Here is a 24,319-nt window from a genome sequence, read left to right as displayed (position 1 = left end):
ACTAAAATTAACAGTAACTGCCAAGTTTTGTGGACTGTGGCTTAGCAAGAAGAAAAGATGCACTTGGGTGATACTGTCTGATGGGCTGACCAGTCCTGTACTTGCTCCTGATTGGACAGCTGTCCAGCTGGTGGGGGGAGGCTTAGCAATGGTGTGAGTCCTGGGACCTTTCCCGTCCCTGCTGCCAATGGCAATCTTGTCCACTCTGTAAGCAGAGCAGGGATGTTGAGGAAAAGAGTCAACAAAACAGAGAAATGGAAGCTCACTCTTATCACACACACGTACAGCTATGTGGGCTCTGAGATGCTCAGCAATCTCCTCTCCCCCAACAAGTACACACAGCTAGCAGTATACATACCTCCTCCACCCTCTCAATACGCATACACACCCTAGGCAGCTACTTAAAAAAACATGCGTGGCAAAAATTCGACTAGGGGATAAAAAAAGAAAAAACTTTCTGTATTCTAGATTTTAAAGATTTTCATCTGGTCCCTGAGGTTTATGCCTGGCCCTGGCATCTTGGCTGGCTCAGCACTTCTACAGACTGAACTCTGAAACTATTTCCAGTTTCCTACAGAAACACAGAATGGCTCAAATGCACCAGTCCAGCTGGTCCAGTGCTCTGGACAACTGAGGTTCCAAGGGACAAACGCAGTTAGCTTTTCTGATGTCGGCCTTGAAAGCTACACCTCAATTTTTCTTTGGACCTGATTTTGACTTGTTGCTCATATATATGTCATTCTCTTACTTGGCACCCATCTACTACTGCCTGCATCACTCCTGGACTTAAAAGATCACTGCTTTATAAGCAAGCTCATTCTTTTAAGTCACCTTAGCTCAGTTCAGTTCAGTTCGGTCACTCAGTCGTGTCCGACTCTTTGCAACCCCATGAATCGCAGCACGCCAGGCCTCCCTGTCCAGCACCAATTCCCAAAGTTCACTCAAATTCACGTCCATTAAGTCGGTGATGCCATCCCCTTCTCTTCCTGCCCCCAATCCCTCCCAGCATCAGAGTCTTTTCCAATGAGTCAACTCTTCACATGAGGTGGCCAAAGTACTGGAGTTTCAGCTTTAGCATCATTCCTTCCAAAGAACACTCAGGACTGATCTCCTTTAGAATGGACTGGTTGGATCTCCTTGCAGTCCAAGGGACTCTCAAGAGTCTTCTCCAACACCACAGTTCAAAAGCATCAATTCTTTGGTGCTCAGCCTTCTTCACAGTCCAACTCTCACATCCATACGTGACTACTGGAAAAACCATAGCCTTGACTAGACGGACCTTTGTTGGCAAAGTAATGTCTCTGCTTTTCAATATGCTATCTAGGTTGGTCATAACTTTTCTTCCAAGGAGTAAGCGTCTTTTACTTTCATGGCTGCAATCACCATCTGCAGTGATTTTGGAGCCCAGAAAAATAAAGTCTGACACTGTTTCTACTGTTTCCCCATCTATTTGCCATGAAGTGATGGGACCAAGAGCCCTTAAAATGTCCCTGCAGCATTTGAGAAAGTGAGGTAGTGGGACCCAGTGATTTATCTTTTTAATAAGCACCCCAGGAAACTGATGCATGTGGTCCAGGGACCACACTTGAGGAAATGCCTATGTAATGCATAGAACCAAGAGAGCACACTTTTGAAATTCAAAGGCCCTGGTGTTCCTCCTACTCTGGAAGGTCAACCCTCTGGTCTCTACAACTGATCTGAGCGTTCAGGGCACTGAGGCCCTCACCCACTTAAGCCCCAGCACCCTGGCTGTGACTACCTTACTCACAAAGCAGCTGCCACCTTGTTCCCTTGCTCCCCACCAGGTCTCTTTAAACTCTTCCAAATGACACTTGATCCTTTGACTTGCCGGCAGGAAAAGGCGTCTCCCCTTTCTAAAACTGCACACTCTCTGGTCACACCCTCTAGATCCTCTTTTGCATCAGCTGATTCAAGCAATTTCTGGTTCCCTGATCTGACACTTGTTACTAACCCTCCCTCAGATGTGAGAGGTTTTTGTGGCTCCTCCTGGACAGACTCTGAGGGAGTTCAATGTCCAGCTCTACATATACTTCACTGGGTACAAAGAAACATCAACTCGCCTGCTAGGAGCCGCGCTCTGGGACAAGGCGCTCCACAGGGCACCTCCTATCCAGTTTCAAGACATCTTTCTCTTCCCATTCAGAGTCAGGGAGTCAAGTCCACATCTGTTCATCTTACAAACAAACTGTCTCAATTCTTACCTAAGTTTGTGTGACTGTATGTGGTAAAACAAACAAATTTCAGAAAGTGGCAGCTTTTATAAACTCAACGACTTCATATTGGGCAGAAATGTACCTTCCCTGACATAGAGAAGTGCCAGTCACTGATAAATTCTTGCCTAAATAATGACTGGTATGTCTACTTCACACACTGAGGTAGTTTGCAGTAAGAAAATAAAATGTTTAAAGAAAACCTGACAATAGGAAAAAAAAAAAAAAAAACAAAACCTGACAGTGAAATCAGCAAATATTGTGGCCCAAATAATGCATGCAAAAATGCTGTGCTCTGTAAACACTATGCTGCAGAGAAATACAGTTTCCATGTACACAGAGATCTTAAACAATCTAGTGGGTAACGAGAAACACACCCAAACAAAAAGTTAGAGAACTCAGAAATTAAGCAACAATTATGTATATAATGAGGAATCCTTTGATAAAGAGAAATGACTAATTTAGCCTTTTTTTTAAATGGATGCCATTAAGATACATCCTTAGTATCTGTCAAAAAAAAAAAAAAAAAAAAAAGGAGTGGAGTGGTCCTGGAAGAAAGAAAGAAAAAGGTAAAAGAAAGAATAACAAAAGCAAGGAACCTCTAATGGAATGGATGAACACCTTTAAATCTTTGTATAAGACTCAAGAAGTTCTGATACGACTCCACATTCTTACAGAACTACAGCTCTATAACAGCTTTGAAAACAAACTTACAAATGGCAAGAATCTCCCTGTTCTGAAGGACTTACCTAATAACTATAGGAACTCACGCCCATTCCAAGTCCCTAGGGGTAACCTAATACCTTAATGGGTAATGATGCAATTCATCCCTTTCTGAATATAAACAGCATTACCGCTTCTCCACACCCCACACACACATCCCAGATGAGATGTGGTTGATGGAAAACTATCATATCAGAATTCTGCTCTCATGTAACAGCAGGAACTGCTGGAAAAAAGAGATCACAGAGATCATCATCCTGGAGGAGGCAGAACTTGAACTTGAACTTCCAAAAGATAGGAAAGTGAGCTTGAAGAGGAGAGGACAGAGTTCCATGGCCATATGTGACAGCTTAACAAAAGTGTGGAGGAGAAGAAGGAAAAATAGACTTCAGAAAGCACAGGAAGTATTAATAACTTTGACTGGAATGGCAGGTATGAACTTGAGCAAAGCAGACTGGGGACACAGCACTTAGTTTCTCAAGGTCCTGGAAGACTTGGGCTGGAAATGGACACATCCCTAGCCATGTGCATGTTTAAACTATTTCTGTAAAGAAGTATCTTTTATCTTACAGGTTAAACACAACAGAACAAAAAATCATCTATATATTATATACAAGAGGGCCACCAGGATAACTAACATTTGTGTTATGAAAGCCAAGGTGACCATGAGTGAGTCACAAAGCAATTTACCTTTATTTTGGGTCCACCAGGGAACCCAACAGATGAATGCAATTCCAGGTCAATGCAAGTCTGGTATCAGATTGTTGTGGGTTAGCCACCAAAAAAACAAACAAACAAAAAAAACCCTTATACATTGCAGTTCTAACCCCCAGTATCTTAGAATGTGACCTTACTTGAGACAGAGCCTTTACAAAGGTAACTGAGTTAAGATGAGGTCATTAGGGTGGACTCTAATATGGCTAATAGTGTCCTTATTAAAAGGCAAAATCTAGACAAAGAGATAGACATCCACACAGGGAGAATGTTATGTGAAGATGGGAGTTAGGAAGGAGGCCTGAAAAGATTCTTCTCTAACACGTCAGAGGAAACGTGGCCCTGCCAACACCTCAATCTTGGCTGTCTATCTTCCAGACTGTGAGAAAAGAAACTTCTACTGTTTAATAACTCAGCTGGTGGAACTTTGTTATGGCAGCTATAGGAAATTAAGGCAAAAAATATTTTTAAGGGAAAAAAATTAATATTTTACTCCTAGGATGTTATTTCTAAGACAGCTTTCTGTCTCACCATTTCAGAATGATGACCAAGATTTAGGGATTCTCAAAAAAAAAAAAAAGACCAAGGTAGTATTGATTATACAGATACACGAAAGAAGCCTCCCCAAATGGAACCAAATGAAATATCTAGTCAAGATTGAGTCTTTAATCTAAAACCTTTTGATCAAAGCTAAGAATCAAACCTATACTCACTTGGTTTTTATTCTCTATTTTGATGGTGCTAATAAGTATCATTACTTCTGGTTTGAATGTCATTTTCTTTCAATTCTTTCTGTGCACCTTTTGGTAAAAGAGTCAATGAATAAAGGATTCTATAAATCAGGGGTCTGCAAACTACTGTCCAGAGGCCTAATCTCATTTGCTACTTGCTTTTGTAAATAAAGTTTTATTGGAACATGGCCCATTTGAAAGCATTCTCTATGGCCTTCTGGAAGCCACAGGCAGTGCTAAGTAATTGTAACAGAGCCCTTACGGCCTGCAAAGCCTAAAATATTTACTGTTAGGCCCTTCACAGAAAACTGTGTGCTGACCCTGGCCATAGATACTCTATAAAATGTATGAGCCACTTTTATGTAAACTTTTATTTATTATTTCCTTGACTGTCAACAATCCTAGCTCTACAAATACTATATTTTCCAATTCTTCAAACATTCAGCTAGTGAATAATGAAAAGAGAGCCTTTTAGAAACTGAATTAGTACTACTTTTGCCTGAATTTCTCTTTGTGCTCTCTACCTTTCCCACTCCTCTTTTAGAGAACTAAAACAAATCTGGCAATGAATTAATGTCAAGAATATGAAAGATACACTTTTGTGTCTTTTCTACTCTACTTTACACCCTAATAAACTGTGTGTGTTTGTGTGTGTGTGTCTGTATGTGTGTGTGTGTGTTAGTCGCTCAGTCATGTCCGACTTTTTGTGACCCCATGGACTGTAGCCCTCCAGGCTCCTCTGTCCATGGAATTCTCCAGCCAAGAACACTGGAGTAAGTAGTCATTCCTTTCTCCAGGGTATCTTCCCAAATTCAGGGACTGAACCTGGATCTCCTGCATTGCAGGTAGATTCTTTACCATCTGAGCCACCAGGGAAGCCCAGTAAGCAGCTTATTACAGTCAGTTAAAGGGTACAGTAACTCTAAAATGACAACCAACACAATGACAAAATGGGCCAACCGAGAATCTTGTTTCTATCCCAGAATCAAGTCAAATGCATCTAAATGTCAAATAGTCTAAATTCAGGTCAATTAGAGTAATATATGCCAGCAAATTTGTAAAACCCAGCAGTGGCCACAGGACTGGAAAAGGTCAGTTTTCATTCCAATCCTAAAGAAAGGCAATGCCAAAGAATGCTCAAACTACCGCACAATTGCACTCATCTCACGTGCTAGTAAAGTGATGCTCAAAATTCTCCAAGCCAGGCTTCAGCAATACGTGAACCATGAACTTCCTGATGTTCAAGCTGGTTTTAGAAAAGGCAGAGGAACCAGAGATCAAATTGCCAACATCCGCTGGATCATCGAAAAAGCAAGAGAGTTCCAGAAAAACATCTATTTCTGCTTTATTGACTATGCCAAAGCCTTTGACTGTGTGGATCACAATAAACTGTGGAAAATTCAGAAAGAGATGGGAATACCAGACTACCTGACCTGCCTCTTGAGAAACCTATATGCAGGTCAGCAAGCAACAGTTAGAATTGGACATGGAACAACAGACTGGTTCCAAATAGGAAAAGGAGTACGTCAAGGCTGTATATTGTCACCCTGCTTATTTAACTTCTATGCAGAGTACATCATGAAAAACGCTGGGCTGGAAGAAGCACAAGATGGAATCAAGATTGCCAGAAGAAATATTAATAACCTCAGATATGCAGATGACACCACCCTTATGGCAGAAAGTGAAGAGGAACTCAAAAGCCTCTTGATGAAAGTGAAAGAGGAGAGTGAAAAAGTTGGCTTAAAGTTCAACATTCAGAAAACTAACATCATGGCATCTGGTCTCATCACTTCATGGGAAATAGATGGGGAAACAGTGGAAACAGTATCAGACTTTATTTTTTTGGGCTCCAAAATCACTGCAGATGGTGACTGCAGCCATGAAAGTATAAGATGCTTACTCCTTGGAAGAAAAGTTATGACCAACCTAGATAGCATATTGAAAAGCAGAGACATTACTTTGCCAACAAAGGTCCGTCTAGTCAAGGCTATGGTTTTTCCAGTAGTCACGTATGGATGTGAGAGTTGGATTGTGAAGAAAGCTGAGCACTGAAGAATTGATGCTTTTGAACTGTGGTGTTGGAGAAGACTCTTGAGAGTCCCTTGGACTGCAAGGAGATCCAACCAGTCCATTCTAAAGGAGACCAGTCCTGGGTGTTCATTGGAAGGACTGATGCTGAGGCTGAGACTCCAATACTTTGGCCACCTCACGTGAAGAGTTGATTCACTGGAAAAGACCCTGATGCTGGGAGGGATTGGGGGCGGGAGGAGAAGGGGACGAAAGAGGATGAGATGGCTGGATGGCATCACCGACTCGATGCACATGAGTTTGGGTGAACTCTGGGAGTTGGTGACGGACAGGGAGGCCTGGCGTGCTCCGATTCATGGGGTCGTAAAGAGTCGGACACAACTGAGCCACTGAACTGAACTGAGAGCAAGATAGCTACAGGTTACACATGTTCTTACACCATGCACTTCTTAAATAGCTACACCTCTTATGTTACTGATTCATTTCTACCTTATCTAGTTATTTATACCTGCTCCATAGCTCCCATTTCAGTATAATGTTGAGAAGTAAAACCATTAATTTCTTATTCCCTTCAGAACTAACACTGCGTTTGGCCCATAAAATACTGATCGAATGAATGATAATCCAAGATGAATTTGTTTGCAAAGGTTCAAACTGCACTGGTAGTCAGGATATACGAGTTCTACTCCTGGCTTTGTTACAGATAAGCTGAGTGATGTTGAAATATCCTCACCTCTAAGGTCCTTTACTAATATTCTGTGCTCCTTTTGTGATACGTATGATATTACAGACATTATTTCATATCACTTCATCCAGAACACTAGTATCACATTACAGGATTCATTTAGAATAAATTTTCATGTTGCAGACACCAGAAAAAATTAGTGCAGGTTTCTGACAGGGACCCACCCATTTTTCTTTAAACTAAGCAACTACAAACCTTAAGATACAGAAAAAGAGAAACTCTCCAAGTGAACTATTAGCACCTAAAAGATCATAATGGTAACAGAGGGCAACAAACTGGTCATTTCGATTTTAAAGAGCATATTTTACTGTGTCCTAGATGGGCCTTTAGCACACAGCAGCACTGTCAAGTCTAAACTGTGGTTTCTTCTATACAGGAACTTAACCTAGAAACCACAGAGCAAATTTTGCATGCTGTAATAAGTCAGGCAGGAAGGGGCTAAAAATATGTAAATTTGTCTACCCACAGCCAATTAGGTGAAAAAGACAAAACAAAATTAGAGGGCAAAAGAATGTTCATTAATAATTAGAACCTGTGGGTTTTCTAGATCACTGATATTTAAAACTAGATTGATTTCCCAAGTCAGTAATCTAGATTTCGTAAATGCTGCAAGAAATAATAAAATAGGTGGGAAAACTAAACTTAAAAGAGGAGCAATTAGAAACAAAACAGATAACAGTTGGCAGATACTAATTTACTTTGTCTGAAAGTAACACATAGCATACCATCCCTAAGTACTTACTTGTTCACAGAATAAAAAAACGTCATATGAAAACCATTCTGAAAACACTGGTCCGAGGGTGTGCCACAGAATCTTGGAAAAGTCAAGATTCTGAAGGCAGGATGATGGAGCACTCAGGGTCAAAAGATCTAGGCCTTAGAACTGTGAGATTTTGAACAAACCATTCAGTGTCTCTGGATTCTAATTTCCTTAGTAAATTACATGGGTTGGACTAGACCATCTTTAAAGTCCCTTCCAACTCTAACAGGCCAAAGGGTTCCTTTAAAAAAGTGTTTCCCAAATTGTTCCACAGAAGGTCTAGTAAATATTCTAGGTACCATGATCAAATAGTTTTGGAAACAAAATTTGGACAAAAATCTTTACCGTAGGACTTTTCAGACTTTTTAATGCTGATTTCCACTATTACTCTCTAAGACAGTAACACCATATAGCATGTGGTGTTTCCCAAGTTTCTTTGAACACTAAATATTTTAATTTCAGAACACTTTTAACATTTAAAAGAACTCCAGAATCTTAGAGGACACAATTTGGGAAAAGCAGCTTTGAACGATAAGACTTTATAAACTTAGAATCACATGCTGAAGGAAACAAAATACTCATGTAATAGTTGGAAAGGGCACCCATTTCAGAAGCCATAACAATATCTCTGTAGTGTTTCTCTGTCATAAAGTCTGTCATTAATCCCTTGACCTTTTACTCTAGGAAGTAAAGGACAATGTAAGAATCATTTCCATTTATCAATGACAATTGAGTTATCCTTCTAGATCTTTCTCCTCTAAAAGTATTTTCTACTAATGAATAGAATGATCACAATCTTCCACTAATATTATCACTTTGTGATCCATCCACTGAGATCCTCTTGCGTAAAGTAACTTGTTAGGCGATATCCCATAGAAGAAGGGAAGACTGAGCACCTGTGCCAGATAATGGCTCAAGTGCTGTCATGCCTATGACTTAATTGAATCATCTCAATTACATTAAGTAACTATTTTACCTCGTTTTGCCACTGAGGAAATCAAGACCCAGGAAGTTTAAGAAATGAGTTCACAGTAATAGAATAAATGATGAAGTTGGGATCCACAGCCATGTCCACCTTTTTTTCTTTAAAAGCAACTTAAGATGATTTGAAATAGTTTGATGGTATGTTTTAAAACTTAATTTCAGCTTGTGGTTCAGTTGAAAACATGAATTATTTTGGTTTGTGGTTCATGATTGAAGTCTGTTTGATATATGCTTTGATTTACACCAATATCTGAATAGTGGTTTTAGGGAGGTAAATACTATACAAGAGCCACATCTTAATGATTATAACCATCTGAGCATTTCTGGCATGCCAGGCAGACACACTGGTATCACCTTATTTAATTCTCCCAATAACTCTACAAGATTAAGATCTTGGGACTACTACTTCAAGATAGTGATCAAGGAGTTTCTGATCACTCCCCTTCCCTGACTCCCAGGGACTTTCCTTTTTATCTTACCAGGATCCCCAGGATATTCCCTGTTCTCCAAATTCAGTGTCTCTCTTGATCTCACCTGTCTCCTTTAACCTTCATAAAAATACTCTCAATTTCCACACCTAATCCCTTTTGTTGTTGTTATTCAGTCCCTCAGTTGTATCTGACCCTTTGTGACCCCATGGACTGCAGCACGCCAGGCTTCCCTGTTCCCTACCATCTCCCAGAGCCTGCTCAAACTCACGTCCATTGAGTCGGCAATGCCATCCAGTCATCTTGTTCTCTGTCATCCCCTCTCCTTCTGCCTTCAATCTTTCCCAGCACCAAGGTCTTTTCTAACAAGTAGGCTCTTAGGTGGCATCACGTGGCCAAAGAACTGGAGCTTCAGCATCAGTCCTTCCAATGAATATCCAGGGTTGATTTCCTTTAGGATTGACTGTTTGATCTCCTTGCATTCCCATTACCCAGATGCTTTCCGTCATTTCTTGCTGGAGAAGGGTCAAAATACCCTGCCACCTCAGACCCCTGCTTTCCCAGGGGCCCTCACTATAGCTCAGTCATCCTTTTACCCATCTCTATTTGAACACTCACCAAATTCTCAAGAGTGACTATTCTAAATCTTCTGTTACACTCCTTAGGCCTACAATCTCTCTCTTTTTTTTTTTTCTTTCAATCATAACAGATGACCTAGCCTCTTTACTGAGATGCAAGCTTTTGAAAGGTTGTGCTTCACCAGCCTCCTTACTCCTCCTAACATCTCTAGCATAACCAATCTCCTCTTTCCTGTATCATGGTCAGGCAATTCTCTCAGATCCCTTTCCTGTAAGACTAACCTCAATCTTTCTTAAAAAATAGCAAAGAAAATAAGACCTAGTTCCAGCTATTCTGTGTTTTCTATTACCTTGCTCTACTTACAACCAGTCAGATACTAAGATAATCTCGTGTCAATATTGTCTGAAGGGACTCTGCCTTTGGACATCCGATTTTTCTAAAGACACACCCTCTTTGCTTACGAATTCCTTACACTCTTTGGCATGTGCTTCTTCTGTGCTCACCCCTGATCCCCTTCCCTGTCTACCACACACAAACTAGTCTACTGAAACTTCCATCTTGAGTGCTTTCAAAGACCTTCCAATGGACATTCCCAACGCCCTCTACTACATCATTGTCTTCTAGGCAACACAAAGAGAGCTGACCAGCTATTCTAGAGACTCCGCTCTTCTTGGGCTTCTGTGATAATCTCTCGATTCTCCCAATATTTTGCCGTTTCTTTCCCCCGCTTTGCCTAATGCTCATCCTTCTTCCCACAGGTTCTCAAACCTGTGCTCCCCTAGGTCTGTCCAGATTCTTCTGGACACCTTCTCTTCCTGAACTGCTTTAACCTGTTCCAATGTGCCTTCTATTAAGTTTCAGAAGGTTCTGAGCTTCCTGCCTAGTTCTGTATTTCTTTTTGGAAATTTCTGCCTACGGTTGGCAGGTGGGAAGGGTGGTAATGTGTGATTTGTGTGGCCAAATTAAAATGGCCAAACCAAGCTTATGGTCTTTCCTCAGAAACTAATTTATTGTGGCAGGGTGAGTTCTCTAACCCCTTTGCCACCCAACCTGCCATCTTCCATACTTTTGTAGGGGTGGGAATATTTAGTATAACCAAATGCACTTGTTATACTACAGATGTTATAGATGACATGTACTATCAAGAAACAACCTGCTGGATAAGTACTCTACTCCAAAGAATGTGAGGATCCAGGCCAAACATGAAATGAGCACACCCATGTGACAAAGTCTCTACACTAACTTTAAGACAATCTCAGGGAAGCAGTAAAAATATTTACAACCATCTCTTGGATCCAAAATGAGTTCTCGAAGAGGTTTGCACAAGGTGCCACTAGCCTTTTAGCCTGGATGATTCTTCCTTAAGAGACTGACATGGACACTGAAGGACCCTTTGCATCTCTGGTGTCTGGACTTTGAATGTCACTAGAATTTAGCACCTAACGCCCCTCCCCAATTAATTTTTGTGCCTTAAAAAATGTAGACAATCCTTGTAAGAGAATGGCTGAATTCTATCTTATCACTGAGCCCAGAGCAAGTAATGGAGCAGAAACTTCATTTCCCCATTCATTCAAGACAAGAGACCAAAGATTCTTTTTTCACCAATGCCACCTCCAACCAGTCACCAGCTAAATCCTGTCAATTCTCTCTGTGCAATAAATTGAATCCACTCCATCTATTACGTTCACACAGCCATTACTCCATTTTACAGCTTTGTCTCAACTGTCGCCAATACTTTTGAGCCAGGGCTCTCCTCTCATCTGGGCTTCCCAGGTGGCAAAGTGGTAAAGAATCTGCCTGCCAATGCAGGAGAGACAAGAGACACAGCTTCGATGCTTGGATCGGGAAGATCCCCTGGAGGAGGAAAGGCAACCCACTCCAGTATTCTTGCCTGGAAAATCCCACGGACAGAGGAGCCTGGCGGGCTACACTGGACACAACTGAGCACAGCCCAGCAGCTCCTCTCATACACCTTAGCAAGCTTGACTCTATCCCTGCTCTGCTCCCCAAGCTCTACTCTGCAGTCCAGCTCACCTAGATTACTCACTCTTTCCCTAAAAGATAGCTCAGGTATTCGACCAAACAACAAAACGAGGCAATACTGCTTTCCTTCTATTTCTCCCTCAGACCCAACACCTCTTCCTTCCATCCGCCAGCGCTCTCTCCTTTCTCTCTGAAGTCCTGTAGCCTCTATCGAGTTCACCTCAAATATCCTGATAAACTGAAAATCCCCCTGGATTACAAAGTAACAGCTTTAATGATTCTTACAGAAACCCTCACTGCCCCATTATATATTACAGCTATCTGTGAGGAAGCCACTTCTCCAACCCCACTGCCCTTTCAAAAAGCTATACTGAAAAGAAAGTGTGTGATGAAGATAACCATAAGTATTTATGATAAAAAAAATCCAAAGGATTATGACATGAGTAGTAGAGCAGTCTTGGTTCATGTTTAGCACAGAAATTAAATGTGAGGGAATTTGTCCACAAAACAGCTGTACTGAAATGCAGTTATAAGTCAAATGACAACAAGAGAAAACAGAGGTAATTCCTCAATATTTTGAATAGCTCCTTTCCTGAAAAGTGATCTAGCAAATGAAATTCCATACATATAGCTATATTTTCTCCTTGCTGACTCATATAAAGTGGTGTCCTAAAAATGCTTTTTAAAAAGTACAGAAGTCTTGTTGAGCATGTATAAAACAGGAAAATACTGAGTTCATAAATATAAAAACTATGTGTCAGAAATAGGTGATTTCCAGAAACGTGATACAGGAATTCACAGTAAAAATAAGAATGCATAGAAACTTGTAAGGAATAGGAAAGGACCACATCTCAAAGGTCAGACATAGAAACAAGTAGTACCTACACGCTAGGCTGAAATTCTCATTGACTTGAAAACTGAACTTTCACTGCAATTTTTAAACCTTAAAAATAGTATAATTTTCTAGATTTTTCTTTTCACTTTATCTTTTTCTTGATAACCAAAGGACTGTATGTTCTTGTGGAGACCAAGGTGGACTGGAAGGTTGAAAAACAAATGTAAAGAGAATCATGAAAAGTAAATCATTCATGGTTCCATCTACCAACAGAGGAAAACACTTGTTAATATTTTTGGCATATTTCCTTTCAGCCTCTTTTTTTAAAATGCATTTTTGAAGCTGTACTGTATGCACAATTAACAAGTGTAAATACGATTTCCCCAGTTTACATTACATTGCTTTGAATATCCATATACTTAAATAAAGTGGAGCCAAGATATATTTCTATTTATTAGAGCACTACTATATTTACAAGTTTTGTTGTAGCTGCTATTTAATAAGTGTTAAAAAAACAATAGTTACATTGATTCATTATTTCAATACAGAATTTAGTTTGCTCCATTTAATGTTTCCACCTTGTCCTAACTTCAGGAAAAGCTTATTACTTCCTTCCTCAGGTTATGTCTATCTTGTTTTAAAATTTACCAAGCTTTTAGAATGTATTAAGCAAAGCATTCTCTACAGATTCGAGTTTAAAAACAAACACCCACTGAACACCTACAGATGTCCAAGGAGAAAAAAAATGTTTATTTTTCTGAGAAAGGCAAAGATGGTACCTTTGAAAACCAAATATACAAACAAGACAAAGGAAAGAATTCAGGAAATCATCATGCATATACTAATAATCAAATCTGTCTGCTTTTGAGCAAATTAAAAGGCAGCATTTTTCATTAACAACAGTCACTAATGCTCTTTTTTCCCCATTCTCCAATCATATATTTGCATAAAATAAAGAACAAAGTTGAAAGGCTTTCTTTCCCCAAAGACACGGCAAATTCTGCAAACAAGAGCATAATACAGGACCACTGTCTTAAAATATGGTGGGATGTTCTTTTCTACATCTTTTCTGGATTTTTTTTTTTTTAATGTGGTTGAAAGTCTTGTTTTCAAGCTCCAGATCCTTACCCTTTGGGAGGTTGCCCCCACTTTCTAAACAAAGTCCATTCTTAGAGGCTGTGTCAAGGTCCCCCAGGATCACACAGTGCCTCCCAGGACCACCCGCTGTTGCTTGCTTGGTAGGGACATTAATAATAATAACACCTCAGAAGGATTAACAACAACAACCCTGTGGAGTGTGCACTATTATCTTTATTTAACAGAAACTGAGGCTTTGTGAGGTTAACTGAAAAAGCAGGCAAGTGACAGAGCCAGAACTTAAGCTGGGGGGTCTTTCAATGAGGTTGAGTGATGGTTAATGAAGTTAAGATGTGAAATCTGCATTACCAGGGCTCAAGGAATATCTTAGGAGGCAAGATTTTAGGAGGAAAACATGGGAATAATTTTGTTTACGATTATCATCTCTTTTATAACTTGTTTTAAAAAGTGAGTTGGGTTCCCCAGAAATAGATAGGATTATTGGATTTGGCAAATAAAAACGCACAGTACTGTGCAATATTCAAGATGTACTTACACTAAAATATTATTGTTTATCTGAAATTCCAGTTTAACTTGGTGTCCTGTATGTTATCTGACAACCCTAGAGCAAAGGCCTTCATGGAACAAACAAAAAACACTAATAAATTACAGAGCTAGAATTCCCAAAGCCGAAATCTGGGTTGCTCTGTGCGCCACATGTCTTTGGGAGGCCAAGGAAAGGGAAGTGTCGAGAGGGCTACAGCTGTTCTTGACTGAGCTTCCTTCTTTTTCCTGGTAGCAGACAGAGCTTTTGACTCCAGAGACCAAGCTTTCACCAGCCAGGCCGTTTAAATTCACTGCCTCAAAATTCCTGACCTTTTCCTACTTTACACGGCCGTTGTGAAGATTAAATATAGCTGAGGTTGGGAGGGGATATCATATATATCGTTAAATATTTATTGGCAGAGTGCTTTGGAAATACATTCTCAGAAACTTGGACGAGACAGTCTCCCCGCCACTCCTCCAAGAAAGGGCTTGAAAAGTATTACCAATATATGGTGAGCCCAGTTAACAGTAGACTCTAAAAGGAAGGAAAGAGCAAAAACAAGAAACATGTTTAAAACCTGACGTGAACTATGGAAAATGTAGTGAGATGCCAAAAGGGATACCTAGAGAAAAAACTGGATATCACTAATGATGAATTCCATACTTTCCAAATGGCTATGGATTCTTATTTCAAACATTACCTTGACACATAAGGACTACTGAATCACAAACACACTGGAACAGCCTAGTAAAGAACCAGGAATTGGTATCTTCTGGATACCAATTCAACTATCTGCTAACGTCTCCTAAAAAAACCTCCAATATCAGTGGCTTGAGGAGGTTTACTTTCTTTAAAACAGACAAACAAAAAACACAATAAATTGGAACTGGCTCATTCAGTGTTGATTTAAACATTTCTCTGAACAACTTTAATCTTCAAACTTTAACAAAAACCCAATCTACTACACATAAATTGCTGTGAACAGAAACTGCTTGAAGAGGATTAATCACCAGCTTTGTATGTCATCCTCTAACAAGGCCAAATACTGAATCACTGTTGAATTCTTCACGTGCAGCTACACCCAGTTAATCTTCAAGAAAGCAGCAAACTGTGTAAATCTATTTAAACTGAGGAGACAAGTACTTCACTCATCAAAAGTTAGCAACTCTTATCAAGTACAGCTATTGGTTGGCAAGATCATTTGGAAAGAAAAGAAACACACACACGCAAATTCTTATATTCACTCCTCTACCCCAAAAGACCCAACTGCAAACCACCGGGCAAAAAAAGAGGACTTTCTCAAAACCCTAAAGAAGGACATGCCTCAATTTGTAAAAAACCAAGCATATGACATAACTGAGTCAACTACCTCAAGAAAGCAGTTCCATAATGGAAGTAAGGAAACACCAAGGGGGAAGTACTTAATAAAACAGTTGAAAATAAAATGGAAATATTTATCTTCTCTAATTAAGGGCCTTTTCAGCACAAAGCACTTTTTCGACGGAAACATACTAAAATATTTTTACCATTACAGAAGTGGTTTTCATTTTGGTTGTAAGGTGTTCTCATATAATCAGACTAGGTTTGCTTAATATCCTATATCTGAAAGTCACAGTTAACAATAATTGGACACACAGGCTTTTCCACTGAGACTAGAGCCAGCAATCTTTGCCTAGATACTGCCTCCTGGGTTATCACTCCACTCAAAGCATCTTACTCTGACCCGAGCCGAGCAGGTGTATTTCTAACAAGCTCGTAGGCCTGTGATACACGAAAATCCTGTTTATTCTGGATGATGCCAGAGATCAGTGCTCCTTGAGGCCCTCCACACACAACATGGAGTAGGAGGAGAATGAGCATCACCCACTTCTGCTTTAACTGAAACTGGCTGACTCTAATATTTGTAAAGTTCTAAGAAGAAATTGTACAATCACTCCACAAAGCAATCTTTTGACATTGATGCCAATCCCCAATATTCTGAACTCACTATCCAAGTCATCCACGTCATCATTCTTCACCTTCAACTCCCTTACCATCCCTGCACCCTGTTCCCCAGCCCACAGTCCAGAAAGGTGGGAGGAATCCCTAAACCAGACTTTCTGAGCCTAGAAGGGTGATGGGCAGTAATGTGGAGAAGCTCTCTGAATTTTCATTGAAACGTGCACGTAATAAGCAGGCTGCTGAGGTGTGGTAGTTTAAAGAGCTTGACTGCCAGGGTCCAAATCCTGGCTCTGCACTTTGGGTCATACAGACTGAGCACGGAACTTAAACTATGTCTCAGTTTCCTCAACTGTAAAAATAAAGATATTATTACCTGCCCTGTCAGACTGTCAAGATGACCAAATGAGTTAATCCACCTAAAGCACTGAGAACAGCAATCCACAGGCTGTAAGATGCTCAATGATGGTTTGCCACTAATATATATGTATAATACAAAGGTGACTCCGGCTTATTTTTTTCCAAAGGTGATTTTCAAGTATTCCTCACATTCAGTGTTTTCCTCAGGCAAGTTATCTTGAATCAGCTCTAACAGCTGATTATATATTTCTACATTAAAATCAAACTGCACTATACACCTAAAACGTACCTATTCTTTCATCTAAATAAACAGAGTAATGTGAACCTGAAAGGTGCAAGCTTGATATCACAAAATCTTCTAAGAGGCATTAATTAGACTTCCCATTTAGACTATGCCAGGATGAGATCACAAAGTCACTCATGGTAACCAGGTCCCCGCGCTGGAAGTGTGTTTTCCCAGTGAATGGCTAAATACTAACAAAAGAAACCTTTGACTCAAAATACCACTGGTACCCAGGGTCTTGTGTCTGTATAATGCCTACACATTCATTTCTTTCTTCGCCTATAGAAAAAAAGAGTCTGTTTGTTTTTCTGATTCAGTCAGCCCTTTTAGTCTCTGAATCTAAGGAGAGCTCAGTGAAAAGAAGAGCATCTTATCAGTGTGCTCCAGACCAGCAGGCTGTCCCCCTCCACACACAAAACCTCCAGCCCCTCACAGCAAAAGGCCTCGCCCTCAGAGCTTTTTCCCCATTTCAGAGCTAACACCCCGCCGGGTTTTGACAACAAATAAATGAATACACAAGGCCCTTACATAATTAGCCATCTTTTCAGGTAGAGGGAGGTGGGTGGGGGAGGAGGGTTCAGGAGAATATTCATTGTAAATTGGCTTCGTTTATGAAGTTGATGTAAGTGTTCTGGATCCCAGGTATTTCTTTTAAATGAGGCCACAGGAAGAGAGTGCAGAGATGCCGGTTTCTGAATCTTGACAATTTTAGTCTATACTTCAACCAAGTCACAAATGCAGATTTTTTTTTTTTTTTTTAATTAAAAGGAGGGACTTTTCTTAAGCCAGGTAAAAGTTCCATTTACTTGGGCAGGAAGGGAACACAGACTAGGTGTGTTTACTGTCTTTTTAAGGGGGGAAGCTAACAAGTGAAAGACACAAGGGCCAGAAAACAATACTTTTGGACACTGTCACTCTGTTCAGAAAATTAGGACCACTTTCAGACATACTTATGCTAAGACATGCCTTCCCTCCCCCAAAATGAGTCTGAGAACAAAAAGAACTAAACATAATCAATAACCCTGTGAACGCCTTTAGGAAAGCCACCAGGCATCGCTGTCATCTGTCATGATCTTAACAGAGCCATGGTCTGCATGGAAGGATACAGTTTGATTGAATCATTATGGGGGTAATAACTTAATTGATTTGTCTCAGTGGCTAAGGATGTAGACAAGAGATATATTATGGAAGAAAAATATCTGCAATCGTGTTTTTGTTTTCTCAACAAGCATCTTGCCACTGACCTCTAAATCAGTTTAACCTTTTCTAAACAGACCTGCACATTTTTTACATAATTTAAGGCTACGTTTTGTTTTTGCTGCTGCTGAAAGGCTCTGTGAGATTTATCACAACATGGCTTCAGTAACCTTCTTTTAAAAACAAAGATGAAAAACAAAACAAAAGGCTGTGAATATAAGCTTCCAGCTCCACTCATTTTCCCGGCAGGGGATTTTGATCTAACCACTAAAGTGCCTTTGGAGTTCAATCTGTTAAAAAATGTATGAAACGGTATTAAAATAGGAAAAGGCATGTGTATGACTCAGGCTTATCCAAGTATCTCTGCAACTAGATGTCACAGGATTCCCCTTTGCTGCTGGAAACTGAAAACCTTGAGAAAGTGACAGTAGAAGTTCCTGTTTCTTTTTCTTTCTTTCTTTTTCTAATATATAAAATGGGAGGGGGAGCGCGCGCGAACACACACACACACACACACACACACACACACACATATTGGTCTTCCGGGTTTAGTACGAATCGGGTAGGTTCTTTGAGGTTCCAAGTGAAGATTGTTGTAGCCTAATGTTACGACTTATTATCTTACTCTTACACACACAAAGGTTTCCAGAAAAAAACCCAAACTTGTTGCAGAGCTAGGCGAAGCCCCCAGCCCGGAGCGCTCCTGCTCTCGCCGCGCCGCCACCCCTTCCCCTTCCTCCGCGTCCTGCCCGGCCCGGCCGGCGGGAGCGAGGGCATCTCCCCAGCTAAGGTCAACGGCCCGAGCCGTCCCCGCGGGCCGCCTCCTGCGAAACAAGGTCACCGCCCAGCCCGGTCCCTCCGAGGAGGACAGCGGAGTCTGGCCGGGCGCTGCCGCCTTTTGTAGATCGGGGTGGCCGGCCTCCGCGCGGCATCCCCGCCGCCGCCTCACCTGCTTGCGATAGGGCGTCCTGCAGCTGCTGCTGCCCCCGGGGTTGCCGCTGCTGCTGGGGAAGATCATCGCGGCGGGCGCGGGGCAGCCTCGCCGCGAGGGGGAGGGCGCAGGGAGGGGGCCGGCCGGGGCCGCGGCCGCTCCGGGAACTCCCTCTCGCCGCGAGGCGGCGGCCGGCGGGGGCTGCAGCTCCGGGCTGACTTCTCCTCCGCCCTCGACCTCCCGAGTCGCCTAAAAGTGCGGCGCGGCGGCGGCGGGCAGGACTCGGGCAGCTCGGGCGGCCGCCGCCCTGCGTGCCATGGACGGGAGTTCGCGCGCGGAGCTGGCGGCGCCGCGGACTCTCCCGGCGGCAGCGGAGGAGCAGCGCCGCCGCGTCCCCACCTACCGCGGCCTCAACCACCGCCCCGAGAGCGCGCCCGCCGGGGGCGGGGAGGCGGCCGCGCACCGCCTCGCGCCGCGCCCAGGCCCACCCGCGTCTCCCCGCCCTCCCGCCCGGCGCCGCGCCCGCCGCCCCGCCGGCCCGCCGGCCGGCCCCCAGGCGCTCCCTCCCGGGCTCGGGACCGGGGCGGGGGCCACGCGGCCGGGGAAGCCGCCGGCGCCCCCGCTCCGGTGCAATGGTTGGGTCTGGCTCCCCGCATGCCGCACATTCCTTGGAGTAGGCACCCCCCTCCTCTTTTCTTTTTTTTCTCTCCTAGATTCTTGGCCTCAGCACCCGCTGCAGCTTTGCACCCCGGCTCGAAGCCCCTTTTCAGGGCACCTCGTCGGGGATCACGCTAACACCTGGGTAGGAAGCCAGCTGGTCCCAGTTCTATCTTTTCTTTCATCCTTCCAAACTACTCCCCCCCCCCACCCCACACCGTCCACCTCCTAGAAAAGGTGCGGGCGATCACACCTACTTCAGTGAACACACCAGCCTTCCATCAAACCTCTGCAAATCCCCGTTCCCCCAATTCGCACGCGAAAATTTTAGCAGAGAAAATAAGTCTCCACTCCCCACCCCCTCACCGCAAACACGCACAGTAAAGTTCGTGCTTCATTCCTATGCCAGAGTTTGGCAAGCTTACCTTCGAGATGCCAAAATCAAACAGCGAAAATCATTTCAAGCCATCGGTTTAGCAAGCCTTCTCGAAAACTGGAAGAGTACGATCCTTCTATATTTAATTATTAAATACGACACAAGTGTGTTCCACTGAAGGGACACAGAAACTGCAAAACAGGGACAAAGGGAGGAGGTAGTTTCCTTTGTTTTTCAACTGAAATTATTTAAGGCGATTCAAGATGCCCCCACTTTTTTTTTTTTTTTTTTTTTTTCTGATCAGCTTTGCATTCGTTAGCATATCAAGCCCAGATAGAACCTGAGCAATGCAGATGGCCTTTAGAGCAAGCTCCACAGGCAGTGTGTGGATGGGCCACTGGGACAGTTGGCCTGTTCAGCAGAGACTATCAGGGATAGTATTACCACACTAAGCGGTCAATATTACAGCGTTCTTCCTTGGCCTCTGGCCTCTAACGCCTCCCTGGAAAGGGCCATCTGCCATGATAATGAAAAATCCTAACTTGGCTAAGAAGTGAAGGCACTCAACTTCTGGCTGCCCTAAGGAAAACAAAGTGGCCCCTATGGAAATCGAATCTTCTAGCAAAGCTGTGACCATTCAAGGGTGTTACCAGCAGCAAGGAGCTGAAAAATATCCAACCTAGATACCCTTCCCACTGCTGACCTCAAGAACCACCTCGGTATACAGAGGGGCTCTGAACATTTTCTGACAAAAGTGATGAGAACTAGCAAGTCTCACCTACTTAAAAACTATATACACAAACTATACATATAATTTCTAATTCTTCTCGTTAAAAAAAGAAAAAGCAGCAGCAGTAACCTTATTCTAAGCACAGCACTAGGTGCACAGTTTGGCAAGTAAGAACTTGCTAAATAACATTCAGAGAAATGTATCTGTTATTTTAAATGACTGAATAAAAACAATGCAACTAACATTCAGTTCTGTGTTAATATATATACTATTTAGGACTACTCCATGCCATTTTGGCTGCTCCTTTGCTGTCTCCAGGCACTAGGTCCTTTTACCACAAGTCATCAAACACAGGTATAAAATAGAAGGCTTTAGGTAGAACTGTTCAAGTCATAGATGCCTTTTGCTGAGAACTTAATGCCCAAGACCCTAGCAGTTCAAACCTGTCATCTATGGAAAAAATTCCATGTACAACCTCAGTTGTCATGACTGGTCTCTTAGGAAACCACAGTCTAAACCACAAAAGAACAGCATAGATTAATTTTTCTATGGTTCTGCTCTAAGGTCATGATGCTTTGGATACTGTGCTCTTCTAGAATGGGAAGACTTGATTTGATACCCTGCAGTTGTTTTACAGGGTTAAGACAAGATTTTAAATGATAATACAATTTAAATTGGACTACAAGAGCAATTCTAATAACTAGGTAACTAAAATATACTAAGAACATTAAAAATATTTCAAGGACTATTTTTAAGAATAAAAATGATATCTAAATAGCAACAAAACAAAATGTTCTATATGGTGGATGGCATAAAAGGAAACAAGGAAAGGTATATATTTATACAAGGTCTACAAGCCAGGGTTCAAAAGTTCCAGACTCAGGAAGGTAGTACACACTTAACTAAGCACTGCAAAGAAAGGAGAAGATTGATTTTCCACCCTCAATGACTATAAAATGCAAAATATAACAAAGTCACTAAAACCCAAATAATTTCAACCTAAGAGAAATAACAAGTATTAAACCATATATATATAATATATACATATATAATCAATTATAAATATTCACAAGTGATTATTTATAAATGGCTACAAGAAGAGACACTAGTGAGATTCATCTAGGAAAGTATATTTGACCTTTGAAAAAAATATATTTTAGGACAAAGCAAGGAAGCATTCCAGAGAAACTCTAAGTTATCGTGGTCACAATTAGAGCTTTGGAATCTGCCCGGTAGATGCTCATCTTTCTGAAAGGGAAACTGAGACTTTGTTGAGTGGGCAGACAATATCCTCCACAGCCCAGCTCAGCTGGTGGGTAAAGCTGTGGGAATCTGACCCAAGAGCAGTCAATCCAGAGATAGGCCACTGACCTATGACATGGCTGGGACTGAAAAAATGAGCAGAGCCAATCAGATCCTCACCCCTGGGAATCTGATTCAGAAAACTGAACCAGTTAGGGAAGGGGCAGAAACTGCAAGAGTGCCAGGGGTAGAGTTGAGGCCACAAAAAGCCAAAACCATACGCAAGCCAAGGTTATGAGGAAGCAGAAACTATGAGTAACAGGAAGCTGACTGGCAGCAAACGGAGAGGCAAGCAGATGCCAGGAGCGGGTGAGCACTTGGCGGGGACATGATGGAGTCCCTGAAGCTGCTCTGGCTCTTCAGACTGACAACAGCCCCTCTGTGTGTATGGGTAACTAGCCCCACCCCTCGTTCTTCAGATAGCTTAAGTGAATCTGAACTTTGCAATCCAAGGGACAAAATTAAACAGCCAAACCGATCTGGCTGCACATTTCAGCTTTCCAGTGACTAGCCACATGGCTTTGGGCAAGCCAGTTAACCTCTCTGAGTCTCAGACTCCTCGCTGACTGTCCTAAGCCTATCTATGGTACTCCAACCAAAGTGCCCCACTCAATAAATGGCAGCTATTATTATTGTTTTCTCAGGTTTTATAGTGGTGTTTGTAGACTTAAGTGGGTATACTGTGTAAATAACTGCTATTAGTAAGGCTGGCTGATCATCAAAGAGCAGGAGCAAGGGAGCAGGTTGAATGGACAAGTTAAAAAAACCAAATTTAGGTAAGGAGAGCCTGTGTCTTTGAGAACTGTTTGCTGAATGGCTGAATGAAGATGCTTTCCAAGGCTTAATCCTAAGCGGTTAAAAAAATTGTCTGACAGAAGGTCTGTTTCAAGAGCCTAGGTGAACTCAAGGTTTTCTCCCACGTTTGTTTTTGTCCTGTTTCCTTTAAAGAGGTTGTATGTTGGACCAGGGCCATTTCTGTATGAATGGGAAGACTGTGCGTGCTATCAGAGATCACACTGTGAGGCAGGAGGAGGCTATGAATGAGGCTAATAAGGACAGAGCCATCAGTACATGCAGGAGCCTGCAGCCTCCTAGAGGAGATGAGATTTCGTGACTCCCAAGTGTTTGTAAAACCACAATTTTGAGAATCTGAATTGAGAAGATATTTGTCCCATAGAAATATTTTGAAAATGAGACTTTCATTTATAAATTTCACATCTCATTTCACTTTCACAACAACCCTATGAAGTTGGAAGGGTTATTAGGCTTCATTTACCGATGAGAGGAAAACAAGTGAAGACTCACTGACTTAACCATAGAGTTAGGAAGAAGCAAGCAAATGTTCAAACCCAGACTGAGTGAGGGTTAAAAGATCCTGTCCTGTGCTCCTTCAACACTATAAAGCTGGGACTCAAAAAAGCCTTATAAATAATGCTCCAGTTCCCAGGTGAGTACTTGTAACCCCTACAGCACTGAGTTGCTGGACACAAATAATGCAAGGCATTAAGTGATAAGTGCCAGCCAAGTGGTACAGACAATTACGCACTGTGCAAGTCCACTGCAGGGTGAGATCAATACAGGATATAACAAGGGCGTGGGGAGCTCAGCTGTATAAATGTTTTTGTATGAGGGACATTCAGAAAGAAGCATTCTACAGATGAGAAAAACAAAAATGTGTGTGTGTGTGTGTGTGTGTCTGTATAAGAGAGAGAGGGGTGGTATGAGAGAGAATGTAGACGTGGGGTGACTGCTGTTGAAATCATCACTTACTGATAAACTCCTTAAGGCAGAAGGAAAATCAAAAGGTAGGGGAGCCCCCCATTCCAACATGTGTTACTGAGCCTCATGTAGGAAAGAAAGAAGCCTTTGAATAAAATAACTCAAAGAAAGTGTGGTGGGAGAGCTAAACTTTGAAAGGAGGGGGGAAAACGGGGGACGGGGTGGGGGGGCGGTGTAGAGAAGATGTCCAATGAGATAACAGAATACCTCTGTCAACAAAAGGGCAGATCTGTGGTAGGTTCTAATCCTCGATTGGTGCTAAGGCATTTCAAGCACCCTTTTTTATTTGAGTCACATTAAAAACAGAAAATAAGAGGGGGAAAAAGTTATCCAACATTACTTTACATTACAATATTTAAGGAATAAATTATAACCACATAGTAGGTGTTAGTGTAAGCAGC

At 42.0% G+C, this 24,319-nt stretch overlaps 1 protein-coding gene across 6 annotated transcripts in view; it reads right to left on the bottom strand.

The window, feature by feature from the left end:
* Positions 1-24,319, bottom strand: part of RBMS1 (RNA binding motif single stranded interacting protein 1) — a 219,220-nt gene that overhangs the window by 112,657 nt on the left and 82,244 nt on the right. For 2 of the 6 annotated variants that reach the window (XM_055572435.1, XM_055572436.1), the window contains exon 1: positions 19,093-19,461. The exons of the other annotated variants lie outside the window; for them this stretch is intronic. In XM_055572435.1, the coding sequence (XP_055428410.1) occupies positions 19,093-19,161 (69 nt within the window). In that variant the 5' untranslated portion in view covers positions 19,162-19,461. Of the gene's footprint in view, positions 1-19,092; positions 19,462-24,319 lie in introns of those variants that run through there. 6 annotated transcript variants of the gene reach the window in all.

Source organism: Bubalus kerabau, chromosome 3 (assembly GCF_029407905.1).
Source record: "Bubalus kerabau isolate K-KA32 ecotype Philippines breed swamp buffalo chromosome 3, PCC_UOA_SB_1v2, whole genome shotgun sequence".
In the NCBI taxonomy this organism is placed as follows: Eukaryota; Metazoa; Chordata; class Mammalia; order Artiodactyla; family Bovidae; genus Bubalus; species Bubalus kerabau.
This window is presented reverse-complemented; position numbering and strand designations above follow the sequence as displayed.